The sequence below is a fragment of the Trichosurus vulpecula genome, chromosome 4 (genome assembly GCF_011100635.1).
Source record: "Trichosurus vulpecula isolate mTriVul1 chromosome 4, mTriVul1.pri, whole genome shotgun sequence".
NCBI classification, from domain to species: domain Eukaryota; kingdom Metazoa; phylum Chordata; class Mammalia; order Diprotodontia; family Phalangeridae; genus Trichosurus; species Trichosurus vulpecula.
The window spans coordinates 426,177,532-426,197,069 of NC_050576.1; the positions used below are offsets into that span (position 1 = coordinate 426,177,532).

The 19,538-nt window shown below is 38.4% G+C and overlaps 1 protein-coding gene across 1 annotated transcript in view; it reads left to right on the top strand.

Annotated features, from left to right (window-relative positions):
• The window catches only part of ELAC2 (elaC ribonuclease Z 2), a 49,339-nt gene that overhangs the window by 18,201 nt on the left and 11,600 nt on the right, over positions 1 to 19,538 (top strand). The window contains exons 8-14 of the mRNA XM_036757035.1: positions 1,502 to 1,560; positions 8,256 to 8,314; positions 8,415 to 8,487; positions 9,319 to 9,431; positions 10,647 to 10,745; positions 17,612 to 17,750; positions 17,837 to 17,922. Coding sequence (XP_036612930.1) covers positions 1,502 to 1,560; positions 8,256 to 8,314; positions 8,415 to 8,487; positions 9,319 to 9,431; positions 10,647 to 10,745; positions 17,612 to 17,750; positions 17,837 to 17,922 — 628 coding nt within the window. The remainder of the gene's footprint in view (positions 1 to 1,501; positions 1,561 to 8,255; positions 8,315 to 8,414; positions 8,488 to 9,318; positions 9,432 to 10,646; positions 10,746 to 17,611; positions 17,751 to 17,836; positions 17,923 to 19,538) is intronic.

Consider the following 19,538-nt stretch of genomic DNA (forward strand, 5'->3'; position numbering starts at 1 on the left):
CAAGGAAGTCAGCACTTGACTGTTTTGCTTTCTTCCCCAACTCCTTCTCTTATATTAAGATATTTCAACATCCATATTGATGCTACCTCTAGCCCTATGATTCCTTTGATCCCAAGACTTAAACCTTTATTATTATTACAACAGCAACACACAGGGACAGCCACATCCTTGATCAGAAACTTTGGCATTCCTGTCTCTGACCGAAACCTCCTGTCGTTATATTTGTAGGTCTCTTCTTTGCCCTCGTCAGTACCTCTAATATCTCAAATCCCTCAGTACTTTCTTAGGCCTGGATTACTCCCACCAATGTGCTAATCAAAGCAATCATTTATACCTCTTTATTCATTTCCTGCCTCACTCTCCACAGAAGTTATTCCCAACACTTTCTTCTCTATTCAAGCTTCACATTTCTTCCTCTTCCTTCTCACTCAGCTAAGCACTTTGACTCTTTCTTTCTTAGTAAATTAAGGAAGTTCCCTATGAGCCACCTCTTTTTTAATTTATTTTGTTTATGTCTGAAAGAGAAATGTTGAAGCTGCCTACAATTCATTTCTCACTATTTACTAAGTCTTATTTGTTCATTTGTTAGTTTTTCCCTTAAAGTATTCAGATACTTTGACATTTCATACATTTTTAATATTGATTTGGTTAGATATGATGCCTTAAGCAAATTGTAGTTTCCCTCTCTATCATTAACAGTACTTTTTTATTATTGTTATATCAGAAATTGATTGATATGCCTGCTTTTTGGTATTGAGCATGATAAAATTTATTACAGTCCTTGTTTTTTAAGTGTGCTTTTTATATTCAACAAATTATTAGATTTTATCCATTCTGCTACCCTTTTCCATTTTGTGTATGTGTGTATGATTTTTTTCCTTCTATTACATCTGTTTTATTATTTTTTTCTTTTAAAAAAATCAACACTAGGTAGTGCAGTGGATAGTATGCCAGACCAGGAGTCACAGAACACTCATCTACCTAAGTTCAAATCTGGCCTCAGATATTTACTAGCTATGTGACCCTGGGCAAGTCACTTAACCCTGTTTGCCTCAGTTTCCTCATCTGTAAAATGAGCTAGTGAAGGAAATGACAAACCATTCCAGCATCTTTGCCAAAAAAAAAAAGAAACCCAAATGGTGTCACGGAGAGTTGGATACTGCTGAACAACAAGAACTTTCCTATTTCTGTCAAATGTTGTTGGCTATAATACCCTAAGCCTAAAATCTTTAACTCATGATGATGCTTCATGTCTTTAATTCATTTGCTTTTTAAGAAATGCATTCATTGACCATCTACTCTGTCCATGGTAATGTACAGGTAATAAGTGGGACAAAAAGGAATCATAATAGGCATCAAAATAACTTGATTCTTCTATCTTCAGATTAATATTAAATTTCATGGTTCATGTAGTGAATTTTACTCATCCCAGGTACTTGCCCTCAGTTGAGCAAATGGCATGCTATGTTCTTTGTTTAATATTTGATTTTTTTTTCTTTAGATGACAGTTGGAAAATAAAAGGCAGAGACCCATCTTTGGTTGTAGCTTTCATCTGTAAGGTAAATTATATTTTATTCAGAGAAACTTTTTGAGTGCTAATAACTATTAAGTGAAATTCCTACCCAGGTTCCTACTGGGTTGTAGTTATGATGCTGATATGTTTGAGCTTTACTAGTATCTGGCATATTTTTCCCTCAGTAATTCGATGAGAGAGGCTTTCAAGTAATTTTAAATGAAAAGGAACACAGATGCCCTATTGAATGTTAAGAGTATAAAGGTTTGTTTTGCTTCATTAGATCTGTCAGTACTATATGAAAACCTTCTGTTTAATTCTGTAAGTATTGGTGTTTTTAATCATCACAGAGTACAGTTTTTCTGTATAAATGGTGGCTAGGTTCTGGGGATTAGCCTGGCAATCTAAGAACCATTTACTAAAAAATTTTTAATAAACATTATTACTTCCCTTACTTTTAAAAAAAGTTATAATTTATTTTAAATTTTTTTTCTTTTCAAATTTTGAGTTCTAGATTCTCAACCTCCCTCTCAGCCCTTCCCACTCAGAAGACAAACAGTATGATATAGTTATACATGTGAAATTGTGTAAATGTATTTCCATATTTGCCATATCCCAAAAAAAGCAAAAAAGAAAGAAAGTGAGAAATTTGCGTTCGGAGTCTATTAATTCTCTCTCTACAAGTAGAAAGCACTTTTTCATCATGAGTCTTTTGGAATTGTTTTGGATCATTGTGTTGATCAGAGCAGCCAAGTCTATCACAGTTGCTCATCATTACAGCAGGGATCTCTCGGTTCTTCTCACTTTACTTTGTATCAGTCCATATAGGTCTTGCATGTTTTTTTTGAAACCACCCCCCTTGTCCATTCTTATAACATTACGATAGTACTTCACCACAATCATATACCAAAACTTGTTCAGCCATTTCCCAATTGATGAATTCTTTGTCACCACTAAAAGAGCTACTATAAATATTTTTGTACAAATAAGACCCTTTCCCTATTTTTTGATCTCTTTGGAATACAGACCAAGTAGTGATTATTGCTGGGTCAGAGGCTATGCACAATTTTATAATCCTTTGCAAATAGTTCCAGATTGTTGCCCAGGATGGTTGCAGCAGTTCATTAATGTACCTGTTTTCCCTCATCCTCTCCAGCATTTCTGATAGGTGTGAGGTGGTATCTCAGCATTGTTTTGTCTTTCTGTAATCACTCGTGATTTAGAACTTTTTTTCATGACTGTGGATAGATAGCTTTGATTTCTTTTCCTGAAACTGCCTTTTCCTATCCTTTGACTATTTATCAATGGGAGGTGGCTCTTATCTTTATAAATTTGACTCAGTTCCCTTTTGAGAAATGAGGTCTTTATCAGAGAAACTTGCTGTAAAATTTTTTGATACTGCTTCATTGTCTGTGGTGATGGTGGTGGTGGCTGTATTCGGTCCTGTCCAACTTTTTCATGACCCCATGGACCATAACATTCCAGCCCTTTCTATCTTCCACTGTCTCTTGAATTTTCTCCAAGTTCGTGTTTCTGGTTTCCATGACATTATCTATCCATCTCATTCTCTGCCGTCTCCTTTTCCTTTTGCCTTCAATATTTCCCAGTTTCAGAGTCTTTTCCACTGAGTCCTTGTAACAACGACGTGGCTAGCAGCTGTTGTGGGGTATAAGACCCAACAAGACCAGCAACAAGAGCTGCCAGCACAGCTTCTTTTTGCTTTACTAAGGAAAGTAACTTTAAGGGGTTAACAATCTCACTTGAAAACAACATACAAATATTATTCACTTAGTTCGGCAGGAAAAGCCAGCAATCTGAACTTCAGAGCAAACACAAATTATAAACATCAACAGACAGACCTTGTCTGATTCAAATCACAGTTCAGTTACCTGAGAATCACCAACATCTCTCTGGGTTACAAAGCCAGGGGGCAGTTACAGCTTGCCCAGGCTCAACACTCCTTCCATGAGTGTGTTCCAAAAGTCAGATGCCAACCTTGGATCTTATATACCCTCTCAAGGCCCTGGGGCACTTGATTACCTCAGTGCTGAGAAACATTGAAAGAAGGGGGGGGGGGGGGAGAAACTCCCATTTTGCTGGCCATTGCATTTCAAAGGCAAGACTCACCAAAGGTACTTAACTACCTCAGCATTCCAAAGGCGAAGACAACAAAAAGTCCTGATAAAACGTGGCCAAGACAAAAACATCCCACTTTACCTGCCCCATTCAAACAAAGGCCAGCATCATTAAAGGCACTTAAGAGAACCGCAAAAAGTCCCACCTTGCTTACTGCTACACTTGGTCCACTCCAGTGTTACCTCTCCTGCATACCTCTTAATTTGTCTTAGGCTGGAATAATGTCTCCCTCTGGTCTTTTTGTTGGCTTTGCTGCTCTAAAATTTGATTTGAAGCATTATTTTTTAGTTATTTTGAGGATAATGTTGGGAGGATTCAGCTGAGTCCCAGCCTGTACTTCTCCCCATTTGAGGAAGAAAAACAACCCCTATTTCAAACATATATGGTCAAACAAAAGAAATTTCCACATTGGTCATTCCCCTCCTCCCCCCCAACGTTGCATTCTGAGTCCTTCACCTCAATCAGGAGGCGAGTGGCATGTTCGTCCTGAGTCTTCAGGAATCATCGTTGGTCATTAGACTGACTAAAGTTGTTTGTTTTAAATGCTGTTGTCGTAAAAATTATTTTCCTGATTCTGCCTACTTCACTGCATCAATTTGTACAAGTTTCTTTGAAATTGTCCTCTTCATCATTTCTTGTAACACAAGAATATTCCATCTCAGTTATATAACATTCCCCAATTTATGGGCACCCTCTCAGTTTCCAATTCTTTGCTGCCTCAGAAAGAGTTACAAATATTTTTATATATTCTTATTTAGAGTTTGTTTTGCTTAGCACAAAGCCCTCTCTTAATCTACATTTCCTTTTATCTTCTCTACTTTTCCTCCTGTTTCCCTGTTGAGTAAAATGCATTTTTGTACCCAACTCTGTATGTGTTGTACCAGAAGCGAGCGAGACACACCACAGAGTATAAGTTTTAAGTGGGGAATTTATTAGCTGGTGGCCATCGGGATATGGCACCACAAATCAATGGCAAATGTGTTGGGGTGATGGCTTGGTTTATATAGGATATGGGGGTACAGAGTGGGGGGGGGGGAGAGGAACAAAGGTCTTGGCTGATCAGAAGATTCAGTCAGGTTATCGTACTAGTGGGATAATCTCATTTACATTCCTTGGTGGAGTCACGGAGCCCCAGGGATATCTGCTAGACAGGGTCTGCCAGGTTATCCTTCAGTGGGATGGTCCTATCTATTGAGATTCCTTGGTGGAGTCATGGAGTCCCAGGGGGTTTGCTAAATGCCAAAGATATCTGAGTCCATTCTTTCTGGGGGTGCTTGTCAGTAGCTAGGGGTTTCTCAGGGGTTCCTAATTTTCCTTGTATTACATATGTGTGTGTGTGTGTGTGTGTGTGTGTGTGTGTGTATATAATATATATATAATATATATACACACACACACACACACATCTACATGTGTGTGCACGTGTGTATATGTATGTGCTCCTTTCTGCTTTGACTGTGTGAGGTAGTGAGAAAATAAAACGTGAAGACTTCGCAGGTAATATATATATGTATAAATATATATCTATTCATATCTATACTTAGAAATGTTAAGAAATAGGGAAATAGGGAAGTGGAAAAGTTCTGCTGAAGCTGTGAGAGTCTGATTGCTCAGCCTCTGGGAAAATTTACCCTGAAACTTTTTGTTTTTTTTTTCTGGTTCTGGTTTAAAGATTTGCTCAGTAAGAATAGGGTCACTGTGACGTGCTTTCCTTTACTGTGAAAGTACTGTAGAAGAATGGAGAGGGTCTCCCCCTCCCCTTATTCTCCTTCTTTAGATTTATAGATGTCACCTCAGTTGTAATCATTAACTAAGGGAATGGGAATTGGAGTTTCTGTGCCTTGATTTCCCCATTCTTTGGTTTTTCATGCTCAGATTGTAAGCCCACCTCCCAGCCAGTGGTGAGAAGGGTCAGAGGTGGGCTGCAGTTCTCTTGGGTTAGGTATAATTATTGATGCTTTGCCCCTTGTGCGGGGCCTTCCTTGCTAAATCTGTTCTGGCAGAGGATGCCCCATTCTCATGAGAATTGAATAAAATTTTATTTCTCTTCCCACCCTGAGATGGCTTCTCATTAAAAATTAACATTTTTAATTGGTGAGGGTTTTTCATCCCACATATGACCAATTCAGACAAGACTCAAGTTCAAGTATCAGCTGCTTCCCCCATCCTTTCTTCCTTGTTCGTATACTCTTCTACTTGTATGCCCCAATTATGTAAGATAATTTTCCCTAACTTTCCTCTCCACCCCCCCTTTAATATATTTCTATTTTCCCTTCCATTTAAATTCATTTTAAATCCATTTAAGACAACAAATCTTAATAGAGTAACTCCCAGGTCTTTTTTTAGATTCTGACTTCCGATGGTAATCATCTTCCGATGTGTATCATCTCCCTACTTTTTTTTTATTTACACTCACACACATACATACATATATGATGTGGATATATCATATATTTACATATTTCCCTATATATCTCTCTCATATCAACTCCCCATATTAGAATGTAAGCAGTCTATACTTGTTTAGTTCCTTATGATTGTTCATTCACGTTTTATCTTATGCTTTTATTGATGTATGTCAGTGTTTGTATGTCAGATGTTTTACTAGCTCTGGTCTTCTGCTTTGAAGTCCTATATTTCGTTAAAGGTTAATTTTTCCCTCGTAGGATTATACTCAGTTTTGCTGGTTAAATTATTCTTGTTTGTAAGTTTACATCTTTTGCCTTCTGGAATATCCTGTTCCAAGCTTTCTGCTAATTGTGTTGATCCTGACTGTGGCTCTTAGGTACTTAATACAGGAGTATTATTTTTTTCTTTGACCTGGAAGCTCTGTTTGGCTATAATGTTCCTGGGAGTTCTCATTTTGGGGTTTTTTCCTCTGGCCCTAAGAGATCTGCGTATTTTCTTACATGGTTTCTTGAAATATGATGTCTGTGCTCCTTTTTTCATGTCTTTCAAGTAATTCTAATGATTCTTAAATTATTTCTCCTTAATCTGTTGAAAAACCGAAAGGTTTAGCTGTGGGATACCTCACATTTTCTTCTTTTTTTTCACCCAGGTCCTTTGGCCTTGTTTTAAAATTTTGTTGCTGTCTCATGAATTCTTTAGTTTCTGTTTGGTCTATTCTGATTTTCAGGGAGCCTGTTGCTTGAACAGCAAACCAGAAGTACAGAAGTTTTGTGCCAAGTTTTTAATTCCCTTTATTATTTTTTCTTCTCTCGCTATCATTTCTTTTAGATTTTTCCTCTAGCATTCTGATTTCTTCTCTAAAAACATTTTTAAACTTTTTGTTAACACTTGCTTCATCTCTTCCAGGAATTCTGGTTGAATTTTTGACCATGCTGTCTTTTTTCTTTGAGACTTTTCTTATAGTTGTTTTGATTTTATTATCTTCTGATTTTGTGTCTTGAACATCTATGTTACTGTAACATCATTTTATGATGGGATTTTTCTTGATTTTTGTTTTCTGCTCCTTTATTCTGCCTCTTTCCTGACTTTTGACTTTGTGTTAGAGCCAGGCGCTGGGTACTTGTGGAGGCAAGGTCTAGACTGATCCTGCTGCTGCTTTCTTGGATATTGGGTGTTATATTGTTCCAGGATCTCAAACACCTCAGACTGGGAACCTGTAAGCCTTCAGTGTTCCCAGAGTAGTCTGATCTAGGGTAAAGTTTGGTCACTCCCGTCCACCCACCCCACCCCCTATTCTGGGCACTGTAGGATCCTGACCTGCGTTTGATTCTGAGCAATAGGCCTATGGGCCTGCCCCATTTGGAGTTTGAGTAGATTGCTCTGACCTTGGCCACTGTTAGTCAGCTGGAAAGCTCTTGATCCAAAGGGACGGAACTATAGGTTTACCTTTGATTTGGAATTCTATCCCTTATTACTCCTCTGCAGGATTGAGAGTAGGCTATAAGCTAACAACTGATACTCTACTCTCCTCCTGGGATCTGAGCTTCAGAGCTTCTGCTTACCTCTGAATGTATTATTTGTTCAGTACACATCTTAGACTCCATGATCATTTCTCACCCTTGAATGCCAGCCCTAGGCTCAGATTCCCCACCTCAATTTATCCTGGATCTATGACCCAGTACTGGGTAATAAGGGACAGAGTTGCCCAATTGGCAGTTGTCCTGCTCTTATTGTAAAGTTAAGCTCCTTTATACTGTATCTGGGACCTCTTCTTGCACTGATCAACAACCTTTCCTTGCACTGGAATGCTCCATGTGGTCTTTTCCTGGCCAGACTGTCAATTCTGTCTGCAGACTTCTCTTGTCTCTCTCTGTGTTGACATGGACTGGAATAATGATGGATTTTTTTTTCCCTTGGAATTCCTAATCAGTTTATGGTCTGATAGTTTTCTAGATTTGTTTAGATTATTTCTTAGGGGCAGAGAGAGGAAGTTGGGGAGGGATGAGGATTGGGTTTTGAAGTTTCCTGTACTTCCTCCTGCTACTCTCAGGCTACGTGTAATGACTAATAAAATTGAAACATTTCTCTGAATTAAAGAGAATATGTACTATCAGGCAAGAACGGGATTTTCTCTAACATTGATTAAAAGGAAGTCTTCCTGGTTTCTCATTTTTCATATTCAACTTCTATTTGCAGCTTCATGTGAAACAAGGAAATTTTTTGGTGCTCAAAGCAAAAGATTTGGGACTTCCCGTGTAAGTAGAGGGAAGGGTAGATGATATGGGGAGCATACTCTGGACATTTGCTTGTAGAGCTAACTAGATCTGACATAGAAATTTTGTCTTTTGCTTTTAGTGGTACATCTGCCATCGCACCTATAATTGCTGCTGTCAAGGCTGGGAAAAGTGTCAATTATGAAGGAAGAGAGGTAAGACTGGAGTTTAATGAGTGCAGGGCAATTAGCAGAGCTTAGAACTGAGGCATAGAATTTTAGTCCTGGCTCTGGGCAAGGACCTTATTTATGATCACGTCAAACAGTTCACGTTTTTTTTCCACTAGTCCAGTGACAAAAAAGGGGATATAATCCACATTCGTCTTACTGATCAACAATCTGTGACCAGTTTGGTTAGTATAATACTACTGTTGTCATATTAACTATTTATTGGTTGAATTATTTTTCCTCACTAAATTTTAGTTTAGCTGAATAGCAGTTTTAATCAGGTAAAATATCCAGTTAAATTGCATTTTGCCTAAGGAATTAAAGTTCTAGACACATACTCTATGATGGAGTTGTCTGCGTAAGTGGGAGGTTACTGTAGAAATAGGGCTAGGTATCTAAAAGTATAGATATATAAACCTGACCTGATAGGTCAGGTATATATAGAGTCCAAGGAAGTGTAGCCTCCCCTGGGTTCCCTGCCACTCTAAGCTCCAAACTCTTCAGATATAGAGTTGTTGGTACTTTTAGGATTAAGTTACTAGATGGGTAGAAAATATTTGTAAACTTAACAGAAGACATGTATATTAGTTATAGGATAAAGAGATGATTTTTCATAAAGCTAATTTTTTTTTCTTGTGTAACTCAGCCTAAAGTATCTGCAAACTTGAGACATCTAGGATGTTGGTCAAGGATGTTTTTATAGTGTCATGGAAGCTGAGTTGAAGACTTTTGATCATTGGCTTTGAGGGTTGTATATAAGTCCTTATTTATCTTCAAGACATTTTCAAACCAAATGCCCCTTATTGTTTCATTTTATAGATTTTACCAGAGGAGGTTTGTAGCCCTCCAGATCCTGGCTCTGTTTTTATTGTGGTGGAATGTCCCGACCAAGGATTTGTAGAGCCGATCTGTGAAAATGACACCTTCCGGAGGTATGGAAATCTATGGGCTTAGCTGGGTGAGAAACTAAATACTGGGTTAACACAGTACCAAATACAAATTTTTTTTTTGACCCAACCTATGATTTTATCAATTTCCTGGTAAGGAAATTACTTTTTCCGTGAAGATCAACAACTGTTCTGCAGCTTGTGACCTTCAGAGAATTCAGAGGCATTGAAGGATTAAGAGGCTAGCCCACATGTGTCAGAGGCAGTACTTGAACCTGGGCTTCTGACTTCAAGTGCCACTCTCCATCTACCATTCCCTACTGCATCGCAGATTAATCCTTTTTAAGGATCAGTCAAGATAGAAGTGATTGTCTTTGTTTCAGGAGATCTGTTATCCAAAATAATAATAAATAAAAGCTGTAGTCAGAGCCATCTTTTACCATATCTACAAAGGAACATTTTCAATTATCCATTGAAAAACAGTGATTAAAAAATCCTCCATCAGGATTAGACGGGTAGTAATCGTCTTTAATTGAGATTGGATGTAAGGTCTGCATTTAAGATAGTCATAGAAAACCAGAGATTTTTAAAACAACTATCAGATCCTTTTTTGGGGTTTGTTACTGACAGGCAACTATGATGTCCCCTATTTACTATCTTATAGTTGCCTATCTGGAAATTCAAAGAACTAATACCGCTTATGTTGGCCTGATAGAAGCTTGGTGTTTGGGTGATTTACAGATCATCTATATAATAGGATAAGATTGATATTGTCTGAATTGGTTTCTTGAACAGATTATCTAATTGTTACTTAGTACTCTAGTAATTTCTACTAGGCTCATTCATGTCAAAATAGAGTTTCTGTTCTACTCTCTACCGTTCTCGTATTTGTGATAGTGAGGAAGAAGAATGCTTATAGCATTAACGTGTTCCTTCTTGGACCCATTTTATGGACTCACCCACCAAATCTTCATTCAGGGTCAAGGATTCATTTAAGATAAACTCCTTGAAGACCATACCGTTGGAAAACTTAAGAAGCAGTGTAATGGGTGCAGAAGAAGATTTTGTGTAGGAGACGACGGTATACCTTTTAGGAAAACTCCCTGAGTTTTATTTTTCATTTCTGTTGAGCATATTTAGATGCTTGGTAACAAAAATCTTTGCTCGGTACTAGGTACTAGAGGATTTTGATTTCCTCCAATCCCAATTGAGCCACATGTACTTGTTATACTGTTGTCATTAAATTATTACTAATTTCAGGTATCAAGAGGAAAAGGCTGAGGCTCCTGTGTCTGTGGTTGTTCACATGACTCCAGAATCAATATTGCGGGATAGCAGATACCAGCAGTGGATGGAAAGGTATGTGGCAAGACACATCAAAGTAGTTTTTGTGTGCTGAGGCTCATAGACTATCAGAACTGGAAGAGACATGAGCTACAGTAATCTGATCTAACCAGCTAATTTTTCAGATTTGGAATCAGGCCTAGAGAAATTAATACCGTAATAATGTATATAGACAGATATGTATATTTCTATATTTGTAGATTGCTATCTATCTCTTTGTGGCATACAAAGCCCTTTCCCTGTAACTCTTAAGCTGGGTAGTAATTTGCCCAAGAGTTTAAACTATGGTGACTGGAAAATACACACACACACACACACACACACCCCCTACACGAAATGTGAATTTGCACATGGACATGGGTTAGGAAGGGAAGTTGTCCGTCGTTGCCCGTAGAAGGATGGAGCCAGCACATGATTCAAAGACAAGTAGGGGCCAGTGTATCACCAACACAATAGTTATGGCGCCTGTGGCAGCTGTGAATATGCTGGCATAGTTGTAAATCACAAAATATAACAGACTCTCTATATGGAAGACAGAGCTAAAACATTTATTCAGACACCAGAAAACCAAATTCATCGTAGGAACAAAGAAGTTTATGCACATTATCACAGCCAGGAGCACCACCATCCCAAGGCCCCTGCTCGGGCCTTCCCACAAACAAACACAACTTCCTTTGCTCTGCTCCACCCTTCCTGTTCCACCTGTTCCCCACTGCAGGCTTTGTGTGACTTAGGCTTCCATGTGACTTAAGCAGGTAACATGGGCCTGTTAATGGATGGGAAGATCTTCAAATTAAGCAAAAATACATTAACAATATGGCCAGGGACAGAGAAGCAAGAACAGGCGGATAAATAAGTGGGGGCTGAAGTGAGCCATGGTGGGGTCTGGCCAGAACCAAGAGGAAGGACATGTGTGGGACAGATACATTGGGGGCTGGACATGGACAGGAGATGTTGTCTGACTTGAGGGGGTTCAGGGACAGATGTGTTATCTGAGTGCAGTTGGGAAATGACAGGCTCAGGTTAGGTAGAGTGGGGGAAAGGTCTCCTCTCAGCACTGCTCCCAGTTTGGCTGTGGAGGTGGTCTCTCTGGGCTTCTGTTTTGCTTTAACTTGGAGGTTTAGGGTTTGTTTTTTGGGGGTTCAGTGGGGTTTTTTGGGTTGGGGGGAGGTGGGAGGCCATAGAGCCACTGAACCAAGGGGCAAGAGCAGAGAACACAGTACTTATTTTACAGTAAAGTTAACATGGGTGCTTTTCTTGGAATGTGGATTTCTTTCAGAATTCTTTATTATATAAAGTTGAATATGTGTAATGTGAATTTATGCAAAGCAAGAACTCAATTTGTGTATGTGTATATACACAGATGTGTGTGGGAGTATATGTGTATGTATATCTTGGGTATATTTTATTTTTAATATCTTCCTTTCCTAATATATTTTTTATATGAATTTAGATAGCTTTCATTTCTTCTGAAAACTGCCTCTTCCTATCCTTTGACCATGTATCAGTTGGGGAATGGCTCTTATAAATATTTGAGAAAAGAAACCCTTATCAGAGAAACTTCTGTGAACATTTTGACATTAATCTATTGTCTGTGGTATCTTTTAAGCAAAATGTAGTCAGAGAAATTAATATTAAATTATTAATAACATTATTAATTTTTGATCCATCCTTTTCCACCTAATGGAGGGGATCAAGGCAGGGGCAACCATCATAATTGCAAAGACCCCACTCTTGAAAAGGTCATTCAGTCTCTGACAGGCAAGACTAATGGTATGATTACTCCTAGACTTTGAGGCACATGCTGGTTAACTAAGTTGGGTGGGACCCCGTCCAACTGATTATATAAGTATAGTATAAACAGAATCTATGGGGATTGTGAGAGAGCATTTTGTCTCATTGCAATGAAATGATTGATTTGTTTCTACTCTTTGTTCTTCAGCCCAACTGTTCTTTAAGATTATTTAGTTTCCAATTAATTTTCATTCCAAAGGCCCTTTATCAGATATAGTTTGTACTGCCTTATGGTAAGTTAAAGGTGATTTAATATTTCTGCTTTTCTGCATTTGTTTGTGCAGTTTTTATTCCCTTAATACATGATGAGTTTTTCTGTTCTCATTCAGTATTCTCCAGAGGCCTATCTTATCTAACTTTTCTAAAATTCCATTTAGGTCCTTCATTTTGTTTGCTTATTTTTTTTATTAGATTTATTGAAGAGAGGAGAAATTGAAGTCCCTCACTGTTACAGTTTTAATATCTATTTCTTCTATTACTCATTTAACTTTTCCTTTAAGAATTCAGATGCTGTGCCATTTGCTTCATTTATATTTTGTATCGAAATTTATTCATTGTTACCTTTTAGCAAAATGTAGCTTCCCTTTTTATCTCCTTTAATCAGATGAATTTTTGCTATTTGTGATTATGATAGCTACCCCTGCATTTTTAACTTTAGTTGAAGCTTAATAGTTTCTGCCCCTTCCCTCTTTTTAAAATCCATGTGTGTCTTTCTGTTTCAATTGTGTTTCTTGTAAATAAAATATTTTGTCGTCTGGTTTCTAATCTGTTCTCTCCTCTGTTTTATGGGTAAGTTTATTCCATTCACATTTTAGTGTTATGATTGATAGTTGTATATTTCTCTGCATCTCATTCTCTTAGACTTTTCCCTCTTCACCTTTCCCCCATAAGAGATTATTTTGCTTTTGTCTCCTCCATTCCTTAATCTACTTTCCTTCTTAACTCTCCCCTTCCTTTAAACCCTTTTCCTGTTTCTCTGTTGTGTGAAACGTATTTCTGTATCCAGCTTTATCTGTGTAAATTGTATTCTTCCCTACTTTGACCAGTTTGAAAATGAAGTTCAAGTGTTGCCCTCGTCACTGCTTCTCTCTCCTTTGTTATATATACTTCTACTTGTGTACAACATTTATATAAGATAATTTCCCCCATTTTTCCTCTCCTTTTACCTCTCCCAGTGTATTTCTGTTTCTTTCTATCACTTTCAGACCCTCTGTAAATTGAAACTCCCTTGGACCCCTAATGATGATAGAGTATTGAGGGGCCACATATATCAACTCCATATTAAAATGTAAGCAGTCTGCTGTCTTCGTTTAATAACTGTACGTTCGTGTTTATCTTTTTTTGTTTTTCTTCACTCTTTTGTAATGTCAGATGCTCTCCTTAACCCCTGGTCTTCAACAGGAATGCTTTGAAGTCCTATATTTAATTAAATGTCCTTTTTTTCCCCCAGTAGGAGTATACCAAGTTTTGCTGGCCAAGTTATTCTTAGTTGTAAGCCTAGACCTTTTGCTTTCTGGAATACTAAATTCCAAGATTGCAGCTATTGTTGTGATCATGCTGCTCTTGGGTACTTGACTTCTTTCTGACCATTGAAGTTTTTTTTTTTTCTTTGACCTGGAATCTTTGGATTTTGGCTGTAATGTTCCTAGGAGTTTTCCTTTTGGAATTTCTTCTCTGGTTCTAAGAGATTTGGACATTTTCTTCTATGATTTCTTGATTTTGATCCCTAGACACTTTTTGTTAGTTTTCGGCATTAATTTTCACAAGAGTTTGAATTACAAATTTTCTCCCCATTTCTACCCTCCCCCCACTCCAAGATGGCATATATTCTGATTGCCACTTTCCCCAGTCAACCCTCCCTTCTGTCACCCCACTCCCCCCCCATCCCCTTTTCCCTTACTTTCTTGTAGGGCAAGATAGATTTTTATGCCCCATTGCCTGTATATCTTACTTCCTAGTTGCATGCAAGAACTTTTTTTTTTTTGAACATCTGCTGCCATCCAGGCTGTCCTGGGCTAGAGCCCTGTTTCCCTCTGGTACTCTGTGGGTTCTGCAGCTCTAGAATTTGTTCAGAGCCATTTTTTATAGTTTTTTGGTGGGACCTGGGAGGGACCTCATGCAAGTCCCTGCTTTCTAGCTGCCATCTTGGCTGCAGAAACAATCCAGTGATTCTTAAATGATCTGTCCTTAATCTGTTTTCCAGTTCTGTTGTTTTTGTTACAAGAAACTATATTTTCTTCTACGTTCCCCTCCCCACCGCCAGTCTTTTGGACTTCTTTTAATACTCCTTGTCTTATGAAATCGTTAGCTTCGATTTAGTCAGTTCTAATTTTCGTGGAGTTATATTCTTGGGTTGGGATTTGTATCTCTTGTTTCAAGCTGTTCTCTTTTTCATAACTTTCTTCCAAAGCTCTTATTTGGTCATCTTTTATCTCTCTCTCTCTTTAAAGCTTTTGGTTTAACAATTTCAGAAATTCTGATTGGTCTTTTGTCCAAATTGCATTTTTCTTTGAGGCTTTGCTGGTAGTTGTTTTCAGGTCATTCTCTTTTGCTGGGTTTGTTTTTTGAACTTTCCTATTGCTATAATGACTCTTCATGATGGGATTCTTTTTTTTTTTTGTTTGTTTGTTTTTTGCTCATTCTGTCAGCCTTATTCTTGAGCTTGAACTTTGTTAATTATGGGCTCCACATACTTCTAGGGAGAATGTCTGTTTTTAGCTTCTGTCCTTTTACCTCTTTCTGTTGCATTCACTGCTCAGGCTGAAGGCCTGCAAGCTTTCACTGCTCCCAAAGTGATGTGATCTGGACCGAAGTCTGCTCACTGCTCGTTTCTTGGCCTGATCTCTGAAGTTCCTAACTCAGATTTTGTTCTGTTGGCTTGTCCCTTTTTGAAAGTTTTAGTAGACTGCTATTGGATGCAGCTACTCAGTCTTCTGGGAGGCTCTACAGCTTCAGAACGACTGAATTGTAAGCTTCCCTTTGGTCTGGGATGTCTGCCCTGGGTATTCCACCTCAGGCTTACACGAGAACTTGTTCCTTGCAGAGTCTGCAGCGAGAGCCTCGTTAGGAAACTGGGTAGTGCATGACATAGGTGTCAACTGGCTTATATTCCTGTGCCTTGCACTAGTTCAGGAATCCCTTGAGTTCTTTTCCTACCCTAGTGCCCAAGATCTCTTTCAGTTGCTTGGCACTGGAATGTTCTGTGTGTTGTTCTCTTGGCCAGACCACATCTTCATTATTTCTAGACGTTTCTGTTTTTGTAGGCCTCCCTGAGCTGGAAAAATAACTCATTGTGACTTTTCCTTGAATTGTCTGATGAGAATTCGGTCTGGTACATTTTCTTGATCTTTGTGGAATTGATTTGGTGGGACAATTCTTATTCTTCATCTTGACTCCAACTTTGCCAAGTCATAGTTTAAGATCAAAATCCTCTAATTGCCTAATATACAAATATACTTTATCTTTATTTTCCTTACGTTGGTAGGTCAGGTTTTTTCAAAGCCTTCCTCTACAAGAGCCAAGGTATACTTGATTTTGTCTTATTTATACTTTCTGTATCAAGGTCTATAACCATCCCTTCCACTGAACTCACAGTGTGAATGGGAGCTTCTTTTTACTACCGAGAAGGCACCACACATTCTCCAAAGATTGTTTTTGCCACAGGATATTATGGTCCTGCGTTTGGCCAGCACATCACTCATAGTTCCTTGTCTTCACATCACCTTTCCGCTATTTAAAAAATTGAACCATGGAACCATTGCAAGCAACCTCTTCTGACTACACCAAAATATTGAGGCAGGCCTTAGCTCAGGCACTTGCATTGGTTTGGGCCCAGGTCTGGAATGTAGTAGTAGGCTTGTGAATCATAAGATGTAGTTAAAACAGCTTCACTGGTGAGAAGGAATAAAAGCAATTCCTAAAGTGTTTAAAATTTAAAAAAAAAAAGAAAGCTATTAAAGAAAGCTATCAAGCCATAAAATAACTACTCCACTCTGCTTCTCCATTCACCAGAGCAAAAAACTATGCTAGATGAGGAAAGTGTTCACTGTAGGGCAGTAGGAGCGCTGCTAAAAATCTCTGACCCTACTACTCTTAGACTGGGCCATGCATGCCTCAGGCAGCAAGCAAGTCAAAGCTTTGATGATTATGAGAATGACTTATCCTACCCCTTGAAAGGAAACTAGGCCAGCTATAAATATGTGCTGCTACTACCTACTGTTTTAGGCTTAGTGTAAGGAAAAGCTTTCACTTTACTCCTGTTCCCTCTGTCCTTGTCTTCGTTCTCTTCTTTCTCTTCCTAAAAATTAGAACTGAATAAAGATGTGGTTCTCCTTTATCAGAGGAAAAAGTTGAGAAGACCAGTTGGGGATGTTGGAAAAGAGGTCCTGTTCAGGTACAGGCTGAATTAGATTGAAATCGTTGAGATTTTATGATTTTGAGATTTTATAATTCCTAACCTTCCTTCAGGTCTTAGCTCTTCCATGAAATCTTGCCTTTAGTTCACTCTTGAACTCTGGTAAAAGTTATTCTTTTTTACCTTAACACTTAACTTGGCATTTCGATATGTGTGAGCTGTCTCCCTATAGAAATCCCCTGAGGGAACCCTATTCCCCATCCTAGTAGTGCCAAATATAGTTGCATAATGCCTTGCACCATAATAGGATACTGATGTATATTTGGTTTATGGTGTCTGTTAATTTTAGAAACATGCTGCTGACTTCTGATATTTCAGACTTCTTTTGAATTAAATACTATGAGCCCCTTGAGTCTGAAATTATTAAAATTGGTGGTGAAATTGAACCAAGGATAACTCAAGGCACCTAGTGCCTTGGACTCCTACTTCATTGTTCTTTATCTGTCCTTTGACTCTTTACCCATTTTTCTTCTATCCCCTTTTGTGTTCTTATTCTACCCTGTTCCCTCTGATCTCGTTTTTCTCCTCTTATTTCCCTTCCCGAACATACTTTTTTACTCTCTGCTCTGTCTTCTTTTCTCTTATTACACTTTTCCTTCATATTCTAGGCTTCCTATTTCACTTTGATTCCCTATGAGGTTACCCTTAATTAAATCTTCATTTTCCTTTCCAGGTTTGGCCCCCAAACTCAGCACCTGATCTTGAATGAGAATTGTACTTCTGTACACAATCTCCGTAGCCTTAAGATTCAAACTCAACTCAATCTCATTGACTCAGATGTATTTCCCCAGCTTACCAGCTATAATTGCAAGGTAGAATGATTATTCTGTGATTATCCTCTGTTAATTGGTGGTCTGGGGATTTTCTTCTCCTTATTCTCTATCTTTTTCTTCTTCAGGAGGATCTGGCTACTTTCTCCCTGCCTGTAATCCGTGGTGAGTGCCTCCTGAAGTACCAGCTAAGACCCAAACTACATTGGCAGAGGTATGGGATTCTGGACTTATCATCCTGCTGAACTTTGAGTGGAGAGGTTGAGACCATTGTGCACCATCTTTACAACATATCATCTTAGAGATAACCAAGCAACTCAACTCAATTCGTAACATTTAACTTAGAGAGTGCTCAGAGGTTGTGACTTGCCCAGGGTCATACAGCGAGTGTGTATCAGAGGTAGCATTTTAATACAAGCCTTACGGACTTTAAGGCCAGTTCTCTATCTACTGCTTCGTACTGCCTCTGCAACTCAAACTAATAAATTGAAATTGAGAATGTAAATTCTTACGCTTTAGTTCAGTTTGTCAGCCTCACAAATATAAAAATGTGGGAAGCTTTTCCTATAGGATAAAAAAAAGTGAAGACTTTGAATTAAGAGTGTGCTGTGGTAACCAAAATAGCTAATAAAAATTTATAAGAGAGGCAAGGCGTTCAGGAGGTCTTAGTTCATTTTATACTCTGATCTTGTTGAGATTTTACCTTGTGTTTAGTTCTAGATGACTCATTTTAGAAAGGATGTTAACATATTGCAGAATGTACAGAGGAAAGTGAACAGTCTGGGGAACAATCCTTGAAATAATACTATATTGTTCCTTTGAAGGGACTGGGGGATACTTAGCCTAGCTAAAGTGAAGGACGTGATACTTACTATATCCAGGGAGTGCAAAGAACACTGGATTTGAAGTGAGGACCTAGATTCTCAGTTCAGCTCAGCTACTTAAAATCTATCACCTTGGGCAAATCCTTTTAACTCTCAGGGCCTTAGTTTCTCAGCTTTGGACTAGAGGATCTCTTTATTATTTTTTAACTGTAAATTCTGTCATCCCATGAGGAATATTTGAAGAACTGTTATGTGGAAGAAGGGATTTTAATTGGCCCCAGAGGGGCAGAACTAGGAGTGAAGGTTAGAAGTTGAGGAGAGACAGATTTCTGCTTGACATAAGGAAAAATTTCCCTAATATTATAACTATCCAAAAATAGAAATTCCCCTTTACTAGAGGTCTTGAAGAGATGACTGAATGATCCATTTTTGGGGCTTGATGAAGAAGTGATTTGTGTTTATGTAGGGTTTGGAGTTGATGGCCTGTGGTCCCTTTCAACTCTGAAATCCTCTGATCTATCTTTTCTTAGCCCCATTGACAACATTCAGGCAGAAGAGGATTCTCATTTACTTTGCTGTGTCAAGTGAAATAGGCTTATTTAGCCAAAGCCCTGGAAAATTTGAGGAATGTTGGAAGTAGCTTTGGGGGCTCAGAGCTGTAAAGGGAGTTGTTCTACCTCTTTTCCCTTAGATGAGAGATGCCCCGAAGAACAGCATAAAGAGATTATTTCTTAACTGTGGTAATTTGGGTAAACTCCAGTTTAGAGAGTTTTCTGGAGATTGTTGTCGTGCCAGTCTTTCCAGACATCTGTATCAGCAAGGCAGTAGTCACAATATAGATGATGATTGTCAAAATGCCTATGTGTTTGTGTATCACAAAGCATCCGAGACTGTCCACATAGAAGGTAGAAGTGAACCATTTTTTCAGACACCCAAGGACCATATCCCATAAACCATCTGCCCAGTCCATCACAGAAGCAAAGGATTTGATACATAATATCACAGC